Source organism: Dendrobates tinctorius, unplaced genomic scaffold, assembly GCF_039654945.1.
Source record: "Dendrobates tinctorius isolate UK_male_01 unplaced genomic scaffold, ASM3965494v1 ptg000159l, whole genome shotgun sequence".
Lineage (NCBI taxonomy): Eukaryota > Metazoa > Chordata > Amphibia > Anura > Dendrobatidae > Dendrobates > Dendrobates tinctorius.
The window spans coordinates 11,914,056-11,936,836 of NW_027361826.1; the positions used below are offsets into that span (position 1 = coordinate 11,914,056).

General features: G+C 49.5%; 1 protein-coding gene across 5 annotated transcripts in view; it reads left to right on the forward strand.

Annotated features, from left to right (window-relative positions):
* The window catches only part of LOC141052316 (man(5)GlcNAc(2)-PP-dolichol translocation protein RFT1-like), an 85,291-nt gene that overhangs the window by 34,919 nt on the left and 27,591 nt on the right, over positions 1 to 22,781 (forward strand). For all 5 annotated transcript variants that reach the window (XR_012220778.1, XR_012220779.1, XM_073549530.1 and 2 more), the window contains exons 11-12: positions 2,629 to 2,734; positions 21,738 to 21,987. Coding sequence is in view for 3 of the 5 variants with exons in the window: in XM_073549530.1 (XP_073405631.1) it covers positions 2,629 to 2,734; positions 21,738 to 21,987 (356 nt within the window). In the remaining 2 variants the exon portion in view is untranslated. The remainder of the gene's footprint in view (positions 1 to 2,628; positions 2,735 to 21,737; positions 21,988 to 22,781) is intronic.

Here is a 22,781-nt window from a genome sequence, read left to right on the forward strand (position 1 = left end):
GACTTAAATTTAGTCCTTACGGCCATGACAGAAAGACCATTTGAACCTCTGGATTCGGCCTCATTAAAGATTATATCTCTTAAGGCAGCTTTTCTGGTGGCGATAACATCCGCACGTAGAGTAAGCGACATACAGGCACTTTCCAGATTGCCCCCTTACACAGAGTTCTTACAGGATAGAGTAATCCTAAGGCCGGACCCTGCATACCTTCTCAAAGTAGCATCACACTTTCACAGGACACAAGAGATAGTTCTGCCTTCTTTCCTCCCTAATCCGACCAATCCTAAGGAACAAAAACTTCAGGCATTAGATGTTAGGAGATGCTTACTTAAATATTTATCAGCCACGGATCCTTGGAAAAAGGAGAATGCATTATTCCTATCCTTCCAAGGTCCCAGGAAAGGTTGTAGAGTATCAAAACGCACGTTAGCAAGGTGGATTAGGGAGGCTATCTCTCCTGCCTACACAGCAGGTGGTGGTTCGGCTCCACAGAATTTGAAGGCGCATTCCACTCGTGCCATGGCATCATCTTGGGCAGAGAGATCGGGAGTGTCAATTAACCAGATATGTAAGGCGGCCACCTGGTCATCTCCTTCCACCTTTTTTAACCACTATCGGTTAGACATGGGTGCCACCTCAGATCTCACCTTTGGGCTAAGGGTGCTGCAGGCTGTAGTTCCTCCCTAAATTAGTTTTACATCTCTGTAATTCTCTCGTGGTGCTGTCATGGGAGTCCGAATAAAGTATTAAGTTATGTACCGGTAATGGTATTTTTCGGAAGCCCATGACAGCACCCTTAGTTCCCTCCCTTGTTCACATATAGGGGTACACTCCTTTAGAAGATTGTTCACGAAATTACCTTATGTGGGAGATAGTGTAAAAAAAAAAAAAAAAAATGTTTTGGTAAATAGGATAGATAGGTTGTATATATTATATGCTGTGTACTAACCATGGTAGCCTCTCAAGCTCTGTAATCCAACTGATGCGTGGGAGAGGTGCCGCCCTTTTGTATCTGTAGGTTTCCTGTTCCTGAAGGGCGGATCCCCTCTCTCGTGGGGCTGTCATGGGCTTCCGAAAAATATCGTTACCGGTACGTAACTTAATACTTTGGCATAGGTGGTTTCCTTCATTGGAGACTGCCCTTCCTGTGGTTGTTCCTTCTCAGGGAAAGACCTGGCTTGTCATTGCTTGCGTTGAGAAACATGTGATGGTGTCTCCGTGGCTTGTGTTTTGCATGTTTTTACATATTTCCCATAAGGGATGGGGGCATTGCTCTAGAATCACTGCGTTGAGAAACGTGATGGTGTCTCCGCAGTGTTGGATGTTGATCTCCATGAGTTCATTCATCCTCATTTTTCACAGTCTTCTACTAGACATTGCTCCTACTGGCCAGTTTCCTACTCCACACTGATGAGGAGCAATACCCCGAAACAGCTGTCTGTGGATGGATACCATGTTTTGGCATAGGTGGTTTCCTTCATTGGAGACTGCCCTTCCCGTGGTTGTTCCTTCCCGGGGAAAGACCTGGCTAGTCATTGCTTGCGTTGAGAAACATGTGATGGTGTCTCCGCGGCTTGTGTTTTGCATGTTTTTACATATTTCCCATAAGGGATGGGGGCATTGCTCTAGAATCACTGCGTCGAGAAACATGTGATGGTGTCTCCGCAGTGTTGGATGTTGATCTCCATGAGTTCATTCATCCTCATTTTTCACCTATAAGCGACTGGCCCCCCTCGCTGATCGTTGTGGAAAGGGGTGGACATTTTTTTTGCTCGTTGGTCTCCCGCTGGCCAGCACGCATCGCTGCGTGTGGCAGGCAGGAGACCAGCGAGCTGGAGCTTGTAACCAAGGTAAACAGCGGGTTTCTAAGCGCCGCGCTTAGAAACCCGCTGTTTATCTTGGTTACCAGCTCCCTGCACCAGCGCGCTGGTATCTAAGCTACACAGCGACGCGAGCGCTCGTCGTTGCTGGTGCTGATCGCTGATGAAGCTGCCTGTTTGGCAGCTCACCAGCGATCATGTAGCGACACACCAGCGATCCTGACAAGTTGATATCGTTGTCGGGATCGCTGGTGAGTCGCTATGTGTTACGGGACCCTTTGGAATGGGCATCAATATCAGATTGTTGGGGGAGTTACACCTGGCACCCTGCCGATCAGCTGGTATCGGTATCAGTAGCTGGATGTGATGAGTTATAAGGGGAAGAGCACCACTCCGTCAGCTGTATGGTGTCCATAGCGGGGCACCGCACACCCACCCCTATTTATTCGACTAGGCCAATAGACGGTACAGTTGGTGGAGCTGTGTTGTGCAGCTCCGCAACTGATCACATCGGAAACAGCTGATCGGCTGAGGTGACGGGTGTCACACCCCCACCAATCTGATATTGATGACCTGTCCTAAGGATAGGCAATCACTCTAAAAGTAGTGAACAACCCCTCTAAGAAGAAAGAGGTGACATGGAGCAGTCATTGGCTTCTCTCTCTCTTACAGTTCAGCCATTACACCACTTTTCCGCTTTCTTTGTGGTCACTTCGATTTTTCAAGTCTCCAGTAGGAATAATGATCACAAGTTGAATGTAGATGAATTCTATGAATATACAAATACCTCTAGATCTGTGTATTCCAGGTCCTGTGCTCCTGCGCTTCTACTGTCTCTACGTTCTCTTGCTGGCTGTCAATGGCGTAACCGAGTGTTTTACCTTTGCTTCCATGAGTAAAGAGGAGGTAGACAGGTGAGTGTCCGTAGATGTCTGTACACAGTGCACGGTTATTGTAAGGGTATGTGATCACAACTTGTATGATCTGCTGCATATTACTGTGGCAGCACGGTGAGACTTTACACAATCACATGCACACACTATGGAGACAATATGTGATGTTAATTGACCAACGCTGCCAATTTAACTATTGCCATGCAAAGCGCCAATTGTGGTGAAATCTGAAAAATTTCTGCATCAAGATCTAATTTTTGCAGTGGATTTCCGTTGAGGAAACTACACAGTGGACGTGTCCTATTCGCACATAGCCTAGTGCCAGATTCTGGCCGACTGGTCTAAGAAGTCACACTAATAATTAGAAATGGTACATGCAAAGGGGCTTGATCGCAATCAACAATCCAGCTCATCGCAATCAACATTCCAGCTCTTCCCAATGAGTGTTGGTTGGGGTTGAGGTCATGTTCTTCCACACCAAAGTCACCCAACCGTGTCTTTATGGACCTTGCTTTATGCACTGGTAAAAGTCATTGGGCACAGAAAAGGGCCTTCCCCAGACTGTTCCCACAACGTCGAAAGATACAGGTGCCCTAAATGTCTTATGTGACGACTCCTGGAGTGGACCCTCTGGGTCGTGGCACCAACCCTACCAGGGCGAGCTGACCTAGTGAGGACCACCCCCTACGCAGGGAGTGTGAGAGGCAATCCCAAGGGGGTAAGGTACCACGACTGCTGGCACCAGGTGGCCGGCTCACAGGAGACACGAGTGAGTGTGTCTGCGGGAACGTGCAAAGCATGGACACAGGGATACGCAGGGTACAGGGCGAGTGTACAGAGGCACAGAGAGTATTGGAGAACATAAGACGTGTACACGGGAGTGCGCTAGATACAGGATACTGCAAAGCGGGTACACGAGAGCATGGCGTGCACCGACTATCACGCCCGGGTGCGAGCAAAGCAGGATTCGTGCAAAGGAGCACGTCAGAGTACAGAGTCAGGCAGCAGATGTGCCAGGAGGCGCAACAGAGTACAGGAACAGAGTACAGGATCAGTGCCTGTGCCAGGAGGCACAACTGAGCACAAGGCAGAGGACAGGATCAGAGTGTGTGCCAGGAGGCACAACTGAGCACAAGGCAGAGGACCCGAATACAGTGCACAACCAGGCAAGGACAAGGCAGACCAAGCCAGTAAGCACAACAATAATCAGGCACCTCCCATAGGAAGAGGTAGCCTGATATAGCATATGATCACTAGGACTTCCGGGTCAAGTCCTCCAATACCATAGAGAGGACAGGCCCAGAGACAGAGCTGAGGAGAGTTCCCGTGCGCACAAAGAACATGGTGCAAACATGAACCTAAGTACGAGATTTGCGCATGCACACCCGACGGGACTCCCGGAGCGGCCGCGGCTCCGGAAGAGGTGACGTCGAAACTGAGGTCCCGCCCCCAGGTGACAGCAGCGTGACAGTACCCCCCCCTTTATGCCCCCTCTTTCTACAGCTGGAGAGGAACTTAGACAAAATCTGGGGTGCGTGGATATTCTCCCTGGGTTCCCATGACCTTTCCTCAGGGCCAAAACCCTTCCAATCAATTAAGAACAGAGTTTTCCCTTCACCCATGACAGCACCACCTGAGAGAGGGATCCGCCCCGCCAGGACAGGAACCTACTGAGACATAAGGGGCGGCACCTCTCCCCCGCTTCAGTTGGGTTCCTGTCCTGGAAGGAATCCCACTGTGGCGGTGCCTGTCATGGGCGAAGAGAAAGATAAAGACCCAGGCCCGTCCCGGCGCGGGAAGAACAGGTAGCTTACCTGTAGCGCCGGCCGTCGGGTCCTGGAAGCGCAGTCCCCGGGGTCCCTGGGGCTCCGGGTTCGTGCGGGCGTGGATGGGATCCCGGTGGCTCTGGGAAGCCCCCACCGCGCCGCCCTCCCCTCGCGCACGCCGCATCTCAATCCCCGTGGTAGGGGAGAGACGCTGGCGTCTTCCGGCCGCTGACGTCAGCGGCGCTTGGAATGCTGGGTGCGCCGGCTGACGTCAGCAGAAGGCGACGGTGTAATGGCGCCGGGTGCGACGCCGGCCGGCTTTCTGAAGCGCTGGGCCGGCGGTCGCAGGGGGGAGGGGAGGAAGACGCTCACCAGGCGGAGGCATGCAAATTAAAAGGGGAAAGACAGCGGTAGATCGGCGGTGCAAGATGGAGTCCGAGCAGGAACGTTCAGCGTCCCTGCCTCCCTCACAGCCCTCTGGCAGAAAGCATGGAAGCCATTCAAGCAGCAGTCGCCCCAGCCGCAGGTCGGGGCACTCCTCAAGGTCCAAAGAGCGCGGGTCAGGTGCTCCGACGCAGCCTCCAAATCCGGTACCCTTGATTATGGGTGGTGAGTGATCTTCGTGAATGTCAGCAGTATATTAATAGGGGGTTTTTCTATTGTATGCTTCACCCTGTAGGAAAGGCCCAGAAAAGCAGGAAGCAAGAAGAACAATAGGGATTGTGCTATATGTAAATCTCCCCTAGCAAGAGACTGGCAAAAAGATCTCTGTGCTTCGTGCATTCAGCGAACTATGGCGGAGGAAGCGCCTAGTTTCGCAGCCAATCTAATATCTGCCCTCAGGTCAGAAATGGAAGGCTCAATTAAGTCCTTATTGAAAAAAGGGAAAAAAAGCAGGAAGGATTTCCCTAGTTCCCCCTCAGATTCCGCATCAGTATCATCTCAGGCGGAAAAATCATCCTCCTCAGACTCCTCAGATAGTGACACAGGGGGTAAGCCATGTTTCCCTGTAGAAGATACAGATGCCCTCCTAAAGGCCATTAGAACCACAATGGGCCTACAGGAAGAAAGGGCGGCTAAAACCCTAGAGGACGTCATGTTTGGGGGGCTTCAGGAGAGGAAAAAACGAACCTTTCCAGTAAACGCGAAAATCCAGGCGCTTATTGAGAAGGAGTGGAAAAAGCCTGAAAAATCGGGGGCCCTTCCATCCGCTTCTAAGAGGCGATACCCCTTTGAATACAAGGATATGGAAATATGGGACAAAGTCCCAAAAATAGATGCAGCGGTGTCCAGGTCTTCCAAAAGGTCGGCCCTGCCCTTGGAAGACGCAGAGGTTCTTAGAGACCCGCTAGACAAAAAAGCGGACTCATATTTGAGGCACGCATGGGAAGCGACAGCAGGAGGTCTTAAGCCGGCGATAGCGGGCACCTGCACGGCACGCTCCCTCATGATCTGGCTGCAGCAGTTAGAAGAGAAGCTGGCGTCAAGGGTCCCAAGAGAGAAGATCTTATCAGACATGTATCTCTTGCACGGGGCAGCGGCTTTTCTGGCAGATACCTCGGCGGACTCTATGCGATTAACAGCCAGAGCAGCGTCACTCTCAAATGCTGCTAGACGCGCGTTATGGCTTAAAGGCTGTCCGGGTGACCTTCAGTCCAAGGCCAAATTGTGCTCTCTCCCCTGCGATGGCCGATTCCTGTTCGGCAAGAACTTGGACGATATTCTGGAGAAAGCAGGCGATAAGAAAAAAGGCTTCCCCAGATTCCCTATGGATCAGAGGAGACAGCCCTTTCGGAGGGGAAGATTCAATAGAGGGCGTCCTCCCGCTGACAGAAGAAGATGGGAGGATAAAAAGAAGAAAGAATCAGGGTTTATGTTTGGTGGAGGCACCTCCACCTCCAAAAAGTCACCACAGTGACGCCAGTATTCCAGTAGGAGCGAGATTGGCACTCTTTTTCCAGGCCTGGGAAAAGATCTCCTCCAACACCTGGATTCTGAGCATCCTAAAAGAAGGCCTGAAAATCCCCTTTATTCGTCAGCCAAAATCCGTGGTCGTCATCACACCTATCAGGAAGATGACCGAAGAACAACTGGCCTTAGAAACAGAAATCCTGAGCCTGATAGACAAGCGGGTACTGTCCGAGGTGCCACGCTTACAGGAAGGAAAGGGGTTTTATTCACCCCTTTTCCTAATAAAAAAAACGGATCAGTCATTCAGGACAATCATAAATCTCAGACGCCTCAATCTATGGATAAAGAACCCGACCTTCAAGATGGAATCAGTAACTACGGCAGTGAAGCTGCTACATCAAGATTTCTTCATGGCCGTAGTCGATTTAAAGGATGCATATTACCACATCCCTATCCATCCAGATTACCAGAAATACCTGAGGGTAGCGCTTTATATTCAGGGCACACTAAGGCACTTTCAGTTCAGGGCTCTAACGTTTGGCATATCCATAGCCCCGAGGGTCTTCACCAAGGTCATAGCGGAAGTGACAGCCTTTCTCCGGATTCACGATACGGTCATAATACCATACCTGGACGATTTTCTTATAGTGGGCAGTTCAGAGGACCACTGTACAGCAAAGCTGACTCAGGTGATCAACACCTTGCAAGAGTTAGGGTGGATAGTCAATTTCAAAAAATCAAAATTACAACCCCTAAAGAAACAGACCTTCCTAGGATTTATACTGGACTCAGAAAGGCAAGAGTGTCTGCTCCCAGAGTCCAAGATAGAGAAGGTGCAAAATCTGGCCTTGGCGGGCCGAAACCAACCATGTATGACATTAAGAAAAGCAATGTCCCTGCTAGGTACCCTAACATCCTGTATTCCGGCGGTCAGGTGGGCTCAGTTTCACACCCGGCAACTCCAGGGGGAGATACTAAGAGCACAAAGATCGCTAAGAGGGCGTTTGGAAGGAAAGCTGGAGCTTTCCTTAAAAACCAGAGACTCTCTCAACTGGTGGTTGAACGAGACAAATCTGACCTTAGGAATACCATGGGGCAGACAAGCGACAGATATAATTTTAACAGATGCAAGCTCCTCGGGGTGGGGGGCACACCTAAGGGGCCTCATAGGTCAGGGTTCCTGGACACCTCAAGAAAGGAAGGCATCCTCCAACCTGAGAGAACTGTGGGCAGTGGGCAAGGCCCTAAACCACTTCATTCCGCTACTCCAGGGTCAAGATGTACGCATCATGTCAGACAACAAGGTAGCAGTGGCATACATCAACCACCAAGGAGGGACAAGATCACACTCCTTAATGGAAGCAGCAACAGACATTCTGAGCAGGGCAGAGGATCACCTACACTCCGTGACAGCCCTACACATAAAAGGGGCAGAAAACATAGAGGCAGATTTCCTGAGTCGCAATACCCTGAGGCAAGGAGAATGGGCACTAAACCGATCCATTTTTCAAAAGTTAATTCAGCTTTGGGGGGAACCGGTGATAGACCTCTTTGCAAACAAGCACAACAGGCAAACAGAAAGGTTCTGCTCTCTAAACCCAAGGGAAAACCCATGGGCAGTGGACTCATTGCACATCCAGTGGAACTTCAGACTGGCTTACGCGTTCCCCCCAGTAGCTCTGATCCCGACTGTGGTAAGAAAAATCAGAAACGATCAAGCCAGGGTGATTCTAATAGCTCCATTTTGGCCAAAAAGGCCCTGGTTCGCTCTGCTACGGAAGATGTCCCTCTCCGATCCTTGGGTTCTGCCAGAAATCCCGGACCTACTAGTTCAGGGTCCAATATTGCACGCTCAGGTCAAAGGATTCCATCTGACAGCGTGGAATTTGAAAGGTCGCTTTTAATAGATAGGGGGTTCTCCCCTGGGCTGGTGGCCACTCTGCAAAAAAGCAGGAAACCGGTGACTACTAACATCTACGGCAGAACATGGGATAAGTTCCTACAGTTCTTGGGTAAGCCGTTAGGGAAAGAACCCCCGATTAGTGACATCCTAGAGTTCTTACAATCTGGGTTGCAGATGGGGTTAGCAGTAAACACACTTAAGGTTCAGGTGTCGGCACTAGGGGCGCTCTACAATTGCAAACTGGCATCAGATAGGTGGATAGCCAGATTTATTAAATCCTGCCATAGAGCTAGGCCTATTCCAATACCTAGAATAGCCCCCTGGGATTTAAACCTGGTGTTAGAAGCCCTTACAAAAGAACCGTATGAGCCATTACATCAGCTACCCCTAAAGTTTTTTACCCTAAAAACGATCCTGTTAGTAGCCCTCACATCAGCCCGCAGGATAAGCGACTTACAGGCTCTCTCAGTAAATCCTCCTTATACGCAAGTCTTTCAGGATAGGGTAGTGTTAAGAACAGACCCCAGTTATCTGCCCAAGGTAGTGTCAGATTTCCATCGGGGTCAGGAAATTGTTCTTCCATCCTTTTGCGAAAATCCAAAAAATCTGGGGGAGGAAAAATTCCATAGTCTGGATGTTAAAAGAGCTCTTGTAGAATATATATCTGCCACTAGCCAGTGGAGGAGGTCACAGTCCCTATTCGTAGCTTTTCAGGGTGCCAGGAAAGGCTATGGGGTTTCAAAAGGGACTATTGCTAGATGGATCAGGGAAGCCATTAGTGTAGCCTATTCAGCTAGTGGTATCCCGATTCCTGACGGCATCAAGGCTCATTCCACCAGAGCCGTGGCGACCTCCTGGGCTGAAAAGGCAGAGGTATCAATCGAACAAATTTGTAAGGCCGCTACCTGGGCCTCACCTTCAACCTTCTTTAAGCACTATAGATTAAATCTATCCTCCTCTGCTGACTTAACCTTTGGTAGAAGGGTGCTGCAAGCGGTGGTCCCTCCCTAAGGTGTTTCAAAGTCTCCAAAAATCTCTCAGGTGGTGCTGTCATGGGTGAAGGGAAAACCACCATGGTTACTTACCGGTAGCCGGTTTTTCCGGAACCCATGACAGCACCCGTACATTCCCCCCCTTTTTCACTGTATGGTGTGCACAATTAGTAGGGTGTTTTGAGTGTTGTGGTGTTGGATTAAACATGTAACTAACCGGGAAGTCCTCTCAATGCTCTGGAACCCAACTGAAGCGGGGGAGAGGTGCCGCCCCTTATGTCTCAGTAGGTTCCTGTCCTGGCGGGGCGGATCCCTCTCTCAGGTGGTGCTGTCATGGGTTCCGGAAAAACCGGCTACCGGTAAGTAACCATGGTGGTTTTCCCTCTTACCTTCTTCATGGACAAAATGTCATTCACCTCAAACTCATCCTCCATGCCAACAGGCTGGGGAGTGTGGCCTGGAGAAGGATGAAACCGGTACCACAGGTTTGAGGAGTGACACATGAAAGGAATTGGGACTATGGAGTGAAGGGGGTAACTTCAGTTTGTATGCAACATCATTAATACGCCTGCGGACCTCAAAAGGACCAATGTAATTTGAACCTAGTTTGTAAGATGGTACCTTAAGGCGGATGTATCTGGAGGAAGGCCACACCTTGTCACCAGGGAGATATGGAGGTACGTCCAGGCGCCTCTTGTCAGCGTGTAGTTTAATTCTGTCTCGTGCTTTCTCGAGAGCGGTTTTGGTCTCCTGCCATACCCTGGAGAACTCCACGGACAGAGAATCGACAGCAGGTACCCTCGAGACAGGAAGTACTGGTAGAGGCACACAGGGATGCTCTCCAAAGACGATGATAAAAGGAGACTTGGTGGACAATTCACTGGAGTGGTTATTATAGGCGAACTCAGCCCAAGGAAGTAGACTGACCCAGTCATTCTGATGAGCATTTGAAAAGTGCCGGAGATAGGATGTAAGGATTTGGTTGGTACGTTCCACCTGCCCATTGGTTTGGGGATGATAGGCGGAAGAGCAGTCCAATGACACTTTCATGAGTCCGCATAGAGCTTTCCAGAACCGGGAGATGAATTGGACACCTCTGTCCGACACGATGTGCAGAGGGAAGCTGTGAAATCTGATGATGTGGGAAATGAAGATCTTCGCCAAGTCAGGAGCAGATGATAGAACGGGAAGAGGAATGAAGTGGGCCATCTTCGAGAATCTGTCTACAACCACTAGGACCACAGTACAACCGGAAGAACGAGGCAGATCAGTAATGAAATCCATTGATATGTGCTGCCATGGAGCTGACAGTACGGGAAGCGGGAGCAGAAGACCGGAGGGTGGTTGTCTGGGTATCTTGTTCTAGGTGCAGAAAGGGCAAGATGCCACAAAGTCTTTAACGTCCTGGGAAAGGAAAGGCCACCAATAGTAGCGAGAGATTAGGGAAAAAGTTTTTGACACCAACGTGGCCGGCAATCTTGGACCAGTTTAACATTTGTTTTCGGTTGTTCTCAGCCACAAATGTTCTTCCCGGAGGTAATGTGGTTAACTTGATAGAAGTCACGGTAATTACCTTGGGCGGGTCAATGATGTGAGAAGGCTTCTTTTCTGTAACAGATGACAGGAAAGACATTGATAACGCATCCCCTCTTAATGTTTTTGTTGCTGGGCCGAAAATGTAGTTCAAAGTCAAAGCGGGCGAAGAACAAGGACCACCTGGCTTGCCGAGGGTTGAGCCTCTGTGTGGACTGGATGTACGCCAGGTTCTTATGGTCCGTGAAGATCTTGAACGGATGTATGGCACCTTCCAGTAATGGCCAATACTAGCTCTTTGTCGCCAGTGGAGTAAAGTAGTTCTGTTCAGTTGAGGAGAATACTTTAGAAAAGAAGCCACAGGTGACTAAGTGTCCAGAAGAAGATTTCTGCAGAAGGACTGCGCCGGCCCCGGTAGAGGATGCGTCCACCTCGAGAGTGAAAGGTTTACTAACCTCAGTATGATAAAGCGCCGGAGCAGAGGCGAAGGCTTGTTTCAAGGACTGGAAGGCATCTTCAGCCTCAGGGGACCAAGCATTTGGATTAGATCCTTTGCGGATAAGGGATGAGACTGGGTGAACCAACGAGGAGAAATGGGGAACGAACTGTCGGTAGTAGTTCGCAAAACCAAGTAAGCGTTGGATTGCCTTCACCCCATGGGGCTGTGGCCAATCGAGAACGACGGACACCTTTTCTGGATCCATGCGTAGACCCGAGTCCGAGATAATGTACCCCAAGAATGGCAAGGCGCTGGAGGACTTGACTCACGTTCTTTCTGTGGGCAGAGAGATCTGGAGAAAAAACGAGGATGTCATCCAAATAGACTACCACGCAGGAGTACAGCATATCCCGGAAGATGTCATCCATGAACTCCTGGAACACAGCTGGGGCGTTGCAGAGGCCAAAGGGCATGACCAACTACTCGCAGTGACCGTCTTGGGTGTTAAAGGCGGTCTTCCACTCGTCACCGGAACGAATGCGGATCAACTTGTAGGCCCCACGAAGATCCAGTTTGGTGAATATTCGAGCTCCTCTAAGCCAAAGGCAATGGGTACTTGTTCTTGACCGTGATATCGTTCAGCCCTCGATAGTCTATGCATGGACGGAGGGAGCCGTCCTTTTTGACAAAGAAAAATCCCGCTCCTGTGGGTGAGGAGGACGTATGGATAAAACCTCTAGCAGGGTTCTCCTGGACATACTCAGACATGGCTTGGGTTTCAGCAGGAGATAGCGGATTTATTCTACCCCTGTGTGGAGTAAAGCCAGGAACGAGGTCAATCGGACAGTCATATGGCCGATGGAGAGGCACAGTCTCGGCCTCCTTATTGTCGAAGACATCTGTAAAGGACCAGTAAGCCGACGGCAGACCTGTAGGTGCCAAGGACGGACAGGCAGGTTTCATCGGATGGACGGGCAACAGGCACTTCTCCTGACAGAACGGTCCCCAGCGGAGTATATCGCCCCACCGCCAGTCCAGGATTGGCTCATAAGTCAGTAGCCAAGGGAGACCTAGAAGAAGCGGTGGAGACATAGTAGACAAGATGTGGAAGGAGATTGTTATGAATGAGTCACCGTAGGAGGCAAAAGCAGAAATACAAGCTAAGTCCAGAAAACCAGAGAAGTTGGCAACTATCAGATTGCAGACCCCTGAACCTATCAACACGACTAGCAGTAGCCGTGGGGGGGTTCCTACGATGCCCTAGACCCCTCGATCACAGCCGGAGAATTACATAGGCCTAAAGAAAGAAAGGGGAAATCTAAACTGTCCCAGAGCAGACCCAAAAGCAATAGGCAGCCCCCAACATATAATGACGGTGAAGCAAGATGAAAATACTAACACAGACAGAAAGATAGACTGAGCAAAGACGGGGCCCAAAACTACCTAGATAGGAAAGGACAGGAAGGCTGCTGTCTGCAATCTGCCAAAACCCTATCAAAGACATAAGCCAACAAGCTGATATGAAAAAGGCCCTGAAGCAGCTAGGCTTCAAAAACTAAATCAGCACTCAGGTATTTTCAGAAGACAGAGCTAAAGGAATTCAGCACACCCCAGCAGGGAATGGCAGAAATCCAGAAAAACAAAGCAAAACAAAGTCAATGCACAAAAGCAAAAGGCCGAGCAGCAAACTTAGCTTTAGAGGAGCAGGAATTCAGACTGGTCTCCAAGGATCCCACAGAGAAATCACCCGCAGGGCAGAAGGGCGTCGGCAGCCTTCTATCCAGTCAGTAACTCCACTCAGCCAGTCATCAGGCACGAGAGGGCTCAGGGCTTCTATTCCAACCTATTCGCGGTCCCCAAAAAGGACGGGACCGTCAGGCCTGTTTTGGACCTGAAGCTCCTGAACAAATTCATCAGGATCAGACATTTTCGAACGGAGTCTCTCCGTTCCGTTTTATCGGCCATGGGGCAGGGAGAATACTTGGCCTCTATCGACATCCAGGATGCCTACCTGCACATCCCCATTTTTACTCCGCATCAGAGGTTTCTACGCTTCACCATCAACAGCCTACATTTCCAGTTTGCAGCACTGTCCTTCGGGCTAGCCACCGCCCCCAGGGTGTTCACAAAAGTCATGGCAGTCGTCATGGCCATTTTGCACTCTCTGGGCATAGTCGTCTTGCCGTACCTAGACAACCTCTTGGTCAAGGCCCCTTCGTTTCGGGCATGCGAGGAGAGTGTCAGCATCACGCTGGATACCCTTTCCTGCTTAGGGTGGTTAGTCAACATGAAGAAATCATCCCTTGTCCCAGCCCAGAAGATTTCTTTTTTAGGGATGATCTTCGACACCTGCCGAGGGTTGGTATTTCTCCCTCGAGACAAAGCCCTAGCGCTCCTGCAGGGAGTCCGGACACTTCTCCAACCAGTCCCTCACACCATTCGTTTCGGGATGAGGATACTAGGAAAAATGGTGGCAGTTATGGAAGCGGTTCCGTTCTCCCAATTTCATCTTCGCCCCCTGCAGCACGCCCTCTTGGCATCTTTGGACAAGAACCCATTCACGCTCCATCATCCGATGCCGGTTATCCTCTCAGGTCAGGCAGTCGCTCGAGTGGTGGACAGCAAGTTCCTCTCTGCTTCAGGGGAAGCCTTTTCCCCCCAGACCAGTGGCTAGTAGTCACAACCGACGCAAGCCTCCTCGGCTGCGGAGTGGTTTTTCGCCACCACACGACCCAGGGACAATGGTCGCAACAGGAGGCACGCCTCCCGATCAACTTGTTGGAAATACAAGCGGTCTGGCTTGCTCTGCGACAGTTTCAGCACCTTCTAGCAGGCTGCCCCGTCCGGATTCAATCGACAATGCCACAGCAGTGGCTTACATAAATCATCAAGGGGGCACCCGCAGCAGAGCAACCATGCACGAGGTAGGGCACTGTTATGAATGAGTCACCGTAGGAGGCAAAAGCAGAAATACAAGCTAAGTCCAGAAAACCAGAGAAGTTGGCAACTATCAGATTGCAGACCCCTGAACCTATCAACACAACTAGCAGTAGCCGTGGGGGGGTTCCTACGATGCCCTAGACCCCTCGATCACAGCTGGAGAATTAACTAGGCCTAAAGAAAGAAAGGGGAAATCTAAACTGCCCCAGAGCAGACCCCAAAGCAAAAGGCAGCCCCCAACATATAATGACGGTGAAGCAAGATGAAAACACTAACACAGACAGAAAGATAGACTGAGCAAAGACGGGGCCCAAAACTACCTAGATAGGAAAGGACAGGAAGGCTGCTGTCTGCAATCTGCCAAAACCCTATCAAAGACATAAGCCAACAAGCTGATATGAAAAAGGCCCTGAAGCAGCTAGGCTTCAAAAACTAAATCAGCACTCAGGTATTTTCAGAAGACAGAGCTAAAGGAATTCAGCACACCCCAGCAGGGAATGGCAGAAATCCAGAAAAACCAAGCAAACTTAGCTGTAGAGGAGAAGGAATTCAGACTGGTCTCCAAGGATCCCACAGAGAAATCACCCGCAGGGCAGAAGGGCGTCGGCAGCTTTATATCCAGTCAGTAACTCCACTCAGCCAGTCATCATCATCAGCCTCAGGTGTTTGATAATCAGGCTCACTACCTTTCTTTACCAGAAGAGGGAGTTCCTCGGGCCTCAGTAATGAAGGGGAAAATGAACTCACAACAGGGCACGTTCTTCACTGGGCTGAGAGGAACCATTCGGTGATATCGGCGGTCCACATCCCGGGCATGGAAAACTGGACGGCGGACTTCCTCAGCCGGCAGGGGATTGCGTCCGGGGAATGGTCTCTGCACCCCGAGGTCTTCCAGCAGATTTGCCAATGGTGAGGAACACCGGATGTGGACCTGATGGCCTCCAGGGTGAACGCCAAGCTACCCAGGTTTGTCGCTCGGTCCCGGGACCCACAGGCGGTCGCCGTGGATGCTTTGGTTCTGCCATGGAACCAGTTTCGCCTCCCATACTTGTTCCCCCCGCTGCCACTACCGAGGGTCATCAAGAAGATCAAAACAGAAGGGGTTCCAGCAATTCGGCTAGCCCCAGACTGGCCCCTTCAAGCGTGGTACGCAGACCTAGTGCAGCTGCTCGCCGACGTTCCTTGGTGACTCCCAGAGCGCCCAGATCTACTGTCCCAGGGCCCGATCTTCCACCCGAGCTCAGGGGCCCTGTGTTTGACGGCATGGCCGTTGAATCTTGGATTCTGACCCAGGCGGGGTTTGGGCGCGAGGTGGTCGCTACCATGGTTAGCGCCCAGAAGCCTACCTCGGCGAGAATTTACAATCACACCTGGAAGGTTTTCTTTGCTTGGTGTCGCGACCGCGGTTATTCTCCACTGAGATTCTGTATTCCCAACATCTTGGCCTTTCTCCAGTCTGGCCTAGACTCAGGGTTGGCCCCGAGCTCCCTTAGAAGACAAATACCGGCTTTATCCGTCCTTTTTCAGCGCAGAATTGCTACCAGTATGCAGGTGAAAACTTTCATCCAGGGAGTCTCCCACTTGAAACTTCCCTATAAGGCGCCCCTGGACGCCTGGGACCTTAACCTGGTCCTAAGTGTTCTGCAGGAAGCTCCATTTGAACCGCTACAAGATGTTTCTTTATCGTACCTTTCCTGGAAAGTGGTATTCCTTGTAGCCATAACTTCCATCAGGCGAGTCTCGGAGCTGGTGGCCCTGTCCTGCCAAGCACCGTTTCTCACCTTCTACAAGGATAAGGTGGTCCTCAGACCAGCTCCCCCCTTTCTGCTGAAGGTCGTTTCCTCGTTTCACATTAATGAGGATGTTGTCTTGCCTTCATTTTGTCCAGCACCGTTAAACCGCGTGGAAAAGGCTCTTCACACATTGGACCTGGAAAGAGCCCTCAGGAGGTACGTGTCACGGATGGTACCCTTTCGGCAGACAGACACGCTGTTTGTGCTCCCCGAGGGACGCAGGAAGGGACTCGTAGCCTCAATATCGACCATAGCCAGGTGGATCCGTCTGACTATTCAGGAGGCCTACCGCATCAGGGGTGCGCTGATTCCAGCAGGGATCAGAGCACACTCTACTTGGGCAGTGGGCGCCTCTTGGGCGCTTCGGCACCAGGCCTCGACGGAACAGGTTTGCGAGGCAGCAACCTGGTCCAGCCTGCACATGTTTACCAAACACTACAATATCCATACTCAGGCTTCGGCGGATGCGAGCCTGGTTAGAAGGATTCTCCATGCAGCGGTGGCGCACCTTTTAGACACGAGGTGAATGTATTTCATGAACTCATTTTCTGCTCCACCAGTTGAGAGTTCCCCTTCCGTTCTCCCTCTGGTGGTGACAGGAGGTAGTGCGGTTGGTTTAAGTGGTAGTGATCTGCCACCTGATGAGGAAGATAACGATTGGATCTCTGGAGTATCAGACAGGATATAAGACAGCCGACGCCCTATCCAGGTGCTGGTGATTCAGTCTGCTTCTCAGGTCCTGGACTTCAGCTCTCTTCCAGTCTTCTCAAGTTAAGTTTGTTTTTTGCTAATGTTCACACTTGCGCTTGTTGGTCAATTCAGTTTTTTGTGTAATCAGCCTGCCCCTGCTGGGGCTATGCTGAAGTTCCACTCCTATTAATCAGTATTTGCCAATCTGCTTTTTGTCCCTTATTAGATTGGCCTTTTTTTTGCTCTGTCTCAGAATATTTCAGAGTGCTGTTATAGGTTTAGAAGTCTAGTGACTTCAGGGTTAATTTTGCTATCAGAAGTGTTGGACAATATTTTTGTAGGTTTTTTTGGGCAGATTGCAGGCAGTGTCTTTTCTGTCCTTTTTAGTTAGCCGGGGCCCCATCGTTTGCTCAGCCTATTTTCCTGCCTTTGTTTGTATTTTCATCTTGTTTCACCGTCAATACATGTGGGGGGGCTGTCTTTCCTTTGGGGTCTGCTCTGGGGCAGTTAGTTTTCCTCTTTTCCTGCTCTAGGCTTATGTAGTTCTCCGGTTGTGACGAGGCATCTAGGACCAACATAGGAACGCTCCACGACTGCTGCTAGTTGTGCGGATAAGATCAGGGATCTGCAATCTGCATAGTTACCAACTTCTCTGGTTTTCTGAGACTTAGCTTGTTGTCTTTTTTCCTCCTAGGTTTCCCATTCATAACACATGTAGCTTGGATCGGTGAGTTAACTTCCCAACCAGGGACTGCTTTATGACGTCCCACAGTACCTGTGTCCCCCAATGAGGCGAAGGAGAAACATGGATTTTTGTGATAAACTTACCGTAAAATCCTTTTCGCCGAGACGCTCATTGGGGGACACAGCACCCACCCTGATAGCCAGTTGGCTCTTGTTTATTTAGTTAATGTGCATTTTTGTTGATATTAGGGTGGTTCTTTTCTAGACATTGTTATCTGCATTAAGGCTGATATTTGTTGTTCTCCTACTGCTTTTGCACTAAACTGGTTTCCGCCCGCAATCGGGGTTAGGGTGTATACGGCAGAGGAGGAGCTAACCTCTTTTTTTCACATAGTGTCAGCCTCCAGGCTGCGGTAGCATACACCCACAGTACCTGTGTCCCCCAATGAGCGTTTCGGAGAAAAGGATTTTACGGTGAGTTTATCACAAAAATCCATGTCTTAACCTCGTCGAGTGTGATAAAATTCCCAGCCGCACCAGAATCTAGAAAAGCCTCCTCTGAATAACCCTTGGTACCAAGATTCAGTAAAACAGACACGACCAGGGAGGGAGAGGAATCACGTACACCTAGGGAGACCTCTCCTAACAATCCTAGGGGGAGAAGATTCCCGGCTTCTTGGGACAGGAACGAAGGAGATGAGAGGGACTCCCACAGTAAAAGCAGAGACTAAGAGTAAGCCTCTCCTCACGATGCCGTTCGGTCGTCTTGCAATGGTCCACCTCCATGGGCTCTGCCACGGAGATCGCAGAAGGCATGGGGCGTGAGTGGAGAAGTCTGCGGGTAGTCGAAGGGAGACGAGGAGGCCTTCTCTCTCTGGCTGATTCATGGGCAGGCTCTTGGAACCGCAGATCTATGCGTGTCGCCAGAGAGATCAGATCCTCTAAAGAGGTGGGGGTATCCCGACCTGCCAGTTCATCTTTGATCCGACCGGACAGGCCACGCCAAAAGACCACTACGAGGGCCTCGTTGTTCCAACAGAGTTCGGAGGACAAGGTACGAAAACGGATGGCATACTGTCCTACCGATAGGGTACCCTGATGTAGGTTAAAGATGGACTCGGTGGTGGAAGCCAAATGACCCGGCTCGTCGAACACCTTGCGGAAGGTGTCCAAAAACAAAAAAGTGGAAAGCTGAGAGACAAGTGGATCATTACGCTCCCAAAGGGGATTCACCCATGCTAACGCCTCCCCCTCTAAGTGGGAAACCATAAAGGCTATTTTAGCGCGCTCGGTGGGATAGTGCTGCGGCAAAAGCTCAAAATGTAACCAGCATTGGTTCAAAAATCCTCGAGAAAACATAGGGTCACCACTGTATCGGGGTGGCTTGCATAAGCGTGGCAGCGGGTGCGGAGCCAAGGCCTGGGCAGAAACGGACTGTATGGAAAGGAGCCGGTTATCTACCGACGCCATATAGTTGAGGATATGGGACTGGGTGTAGCGTTAGTGCATGAGTGCTTGCTGGAGGCTGGCCAACTGGGAAGCATTCCCAGGGTCAGAGAACTGTAAGGCAGATAAACAGGACTCCATGGACTTCAGAAAAGACATAATCCTAGTCTGGTTTTCCCGTAGGAACACCAGCTCCTTTTGGACGGGAGCTGCGACTGAGCAACTGAGGACAAGGCAGAGGACAGGATCAGAGCGTGTGCCAGGAGGCACAACTAAGCACAATGCAGAGTACAGGATCAGAGCGTGTGCCAGGAGGCACAACTGAGCACAAGGCAGAGTACAGGATCAGAGCATGTGCCAGGAGGCACAATGGAGCACAAGGCCAGAGGACCAGAATACGGAGCACAGTCAGGCAAGGACAAGGCAGACCAAGCCAGGAAGCACAACAATAATCAGGCACCTCCCATAGGAAGAGGTAGCGTGATATAGCACATGATCACTAGGACTTCCGGGTCAAGTCCTCCAATACCATAGAGAGGACAGGCCCGGAGACAGAGCTGAGAAGAGCGCAAGTGCGCACAAAGAACATGGTGCAAACAAGAACCTAAGACTACTACCCCTAATATCCCACATCATCCAATCAGCCAAAGCCACCGGACTACTACCACTAATATCCAACATCATCCCGTCAGAGGCACCAGACTACTACCCCTAATATCCCACATCATCCCGTCAGCCAGAGCCACCGGACTACTACCACTAATATCCCACATCATCCCGTCACAGTCGCCGGACTACTACTAATATCCCACATCATCCCGTCAGCCAGAGCCACCGGACTATTAATTTGTGTGCTTGCAGTAAGCGCTGCTATCACCAGATATTCGGAGGTAACCACTAAAGTTTTATTGTTTTAATGATCTGTGACGCAGCGGTCAAAACCTGAACATCTAGATCCCATACATAGTCTGTCTGTTTTATTTTGTTCCTTAGCATTCAATTTTATTTAATATTTTTATACATTTTATTTGTAATAATGTTCCCTGTTCCGCAAAATATTTATAAAAGGAATGTTTTGTCTTAGCTTCCCCCTCTCCCACGAGGTGTGGCGTCCTCTTCCATAGCTGGCGCAATGCCCGTCAGCTGACCTCAGCGTACCCAACACTGCTATGCTGCGGCACCCAAGATACCCATGCCACCCTTCTAGGGAAGGGGGTTACATAGTGTAAGATCCATCATCAATATTTCATTGTCTTCTGAGTCTATTATTCGGAAATACTACAATGCCTTAATGCCTTATACATTTTCAAAAGAACTAATTTCTGAAAAGTTTGCGATTTATTAGAATGAAATTAATAGATCTAGTAGCTGAAGAGCCGGCATTGCCCGGGCATAGCAACTAACTACGGTTAGTTATATCAAATTATAATTATAAAATATATATATATCTGAATGTAGAGCCCCTCCCACTCCGCATAGCCACATTCACTATAATTTCCCACATCATCCCATCAGCCAGAGCCACTGGACTACTACCGCTAAAATCCCACATCATCCCGTCAGAGCCACCGGACTACTACCCCTAATACCCCACATTATCCCGTCAGCCAGAGCTACCGGGCTACTACCCCTAATAACCCACATCATCCCGTCAGCTAGAGCCACCGGACTACTACCCCTAATACCCCACATCATCCAAACCGCCAGAGACACCGGACTACTACCACTAATATCCAACATCATCCCGTCAGAGGCACCAGACTATTACCCCAAATATCCCACATCATCCCGTCAAAGCCACCAGACTACTACCCCTAACATCCCACATCATTCCATCAGAGCCACTTGACTACCACCCCTAACATCCCACATCATTCCGTCAGAGCCACTTGACTACCACCCCTAATATCCCACATCATTCCATCAGCCAGAGCCACCGGACTACTACCCCTAATATCCCACATCATCCCGTCAGCCAGAGCCACCGGACTACTACCACTAATATCTCACATCATCCCGTCACAGCCGCCGGACTACTACTACTAATATCCCACATCATCCCGTCAGACAGAGCCACCGGATTGTTATCCCTAATATCCCACATCATTCCGTCAGCCTGGGGTTAGAACCAAAGCGCTGAGTGGAATGGTCCTAACTTCCATACTAGGGATCCCTTTAAGAGAGGCCTGGCGTCAGAAACAGAGCACTAAGTGAATTTGCCCTGACTTCCATACCAATGATCCCTTTAATAGAAGCCTGGGGTGAGAATCAGAGCACTGAGGGATTTACCCTAACTTCCATACCGCAGATCCCTTTAAGAGTGGCCTGGGGTCAGTACCAGAGCATTTGAAGGCAATTGCCCTGACTTCCATACCGGGGATCCCTTTAAGAGAGCCCTGGGTCAGAACCACAGAGCTGAGTGGAACTTTCCTAACTTCCATACTGGGGATCCCTTTAAGAGAGGCCTGGGGTCAGAACCACAGCGCTTAGTGGAATTGCCCTAACTTCCATACTAATGATCCCTTTAAGAGACCCTGGGGAAGATGTGCCTATGGGATGGAGGATATGTGATGGGAATATGGGCACGGGAGGGGGTGATTCATTTCTGTCATGTGTCCTCTGCTTCTTTCTGGGGGGCAGACAATGGCTCGGAGCTTATGTTCCCGGGGATGCTAGATTTCTCCCACCCGGTCACTGTCTGCTGAGGTGTTGTGGAGTGGGAAAACTGTTGCTCATAGCAACCAATCACAGATCAGCTTCTTTTAAACAGCTCTGGTGAAATGAAAGATGCTTCGTTATTGGTTTGATGCACACATACATTCAATTTTATATATATATATATATATATGTATGTATATATATATATATATATATATATATTCTAAATTCTTTTTTTTTTTCTTTCTTCTCTAATATCCCAATGTCAGGTTTAACTACATCATGTTGGGTCTCTCGCTAAGTTTCCTTTGCCTTTCCTACTACATGACAACTTGGCTCGGCAGTGTTGGATTCATCTTGGCTAACTGCTTTAATATGGGCTTACGGATCGCTCACAGCCTACATTATATCAGGAGATATTACACCAGCAGCCTCTACCGGCCGCTCTCTGGGCTTCTGCCTTCTCCAGCAGTAATTTGTGTGCTTGCAGTAAGCGCTGCCATCACCAGATATTCGGAGGTAACCACTAAAGTTTTATTGTTTTAATGATCTGTGACGCAGCGGTCAAAACCTGAACATCTAGATCAGATACATAGTCTGTCTGTTTTATTTTGTTCCTTATTAGCATTCAATTTTATTTAATATTTTTATACATTTTATTTGTAATTATTTAATTTATTGTATATTTGTTTAAAAGTTATTTATGTTATTGATTGAGCGTTTCTTATTTATTATTTTATTGACTTTTTATAAATTGTATTTAGTTTTTTTTACTATCAGTTTTCTGCATTTAAGTTTTTTATTTTTCAAACCGAAGAACATCACAGAGCACAAGGCCTCAGAAATCAAAGCGCACTACAGTTATAATAATAATAATAGTCATCTTTATTTTTATATAGCGCTAACACATTCCGCAGCACTTTATAGCTTGCACACATTATCATCACTGTCCCCGATGGGGCTCAGAATCTAAATTCCCTATCATTATGTCTTTGGAATGTGGGAGGAAACCGGAGTACCCGGAGGAAACCCATGCAAACACGGGGGAGAACATACAAACTCCTTGCAGATGTTGTCAGTGGTGGGATTCGAACCCAGGACTCCAGCGCTGCAAGGCTGCAGTGCTATCCACTGAGCCACCATGCTGCCCATACAGTTAACCCTAAAATATGTTCTTACGACCACGCACACCACTTTCTCAACCTACAAAGTCATATTCACAACATTAAACCATAACATCCCACCCAGAACCTTATGGTGCCCATGCACATTACATAAGTCGTCCGAAAGGGATGATTTCAACCATAATGAAC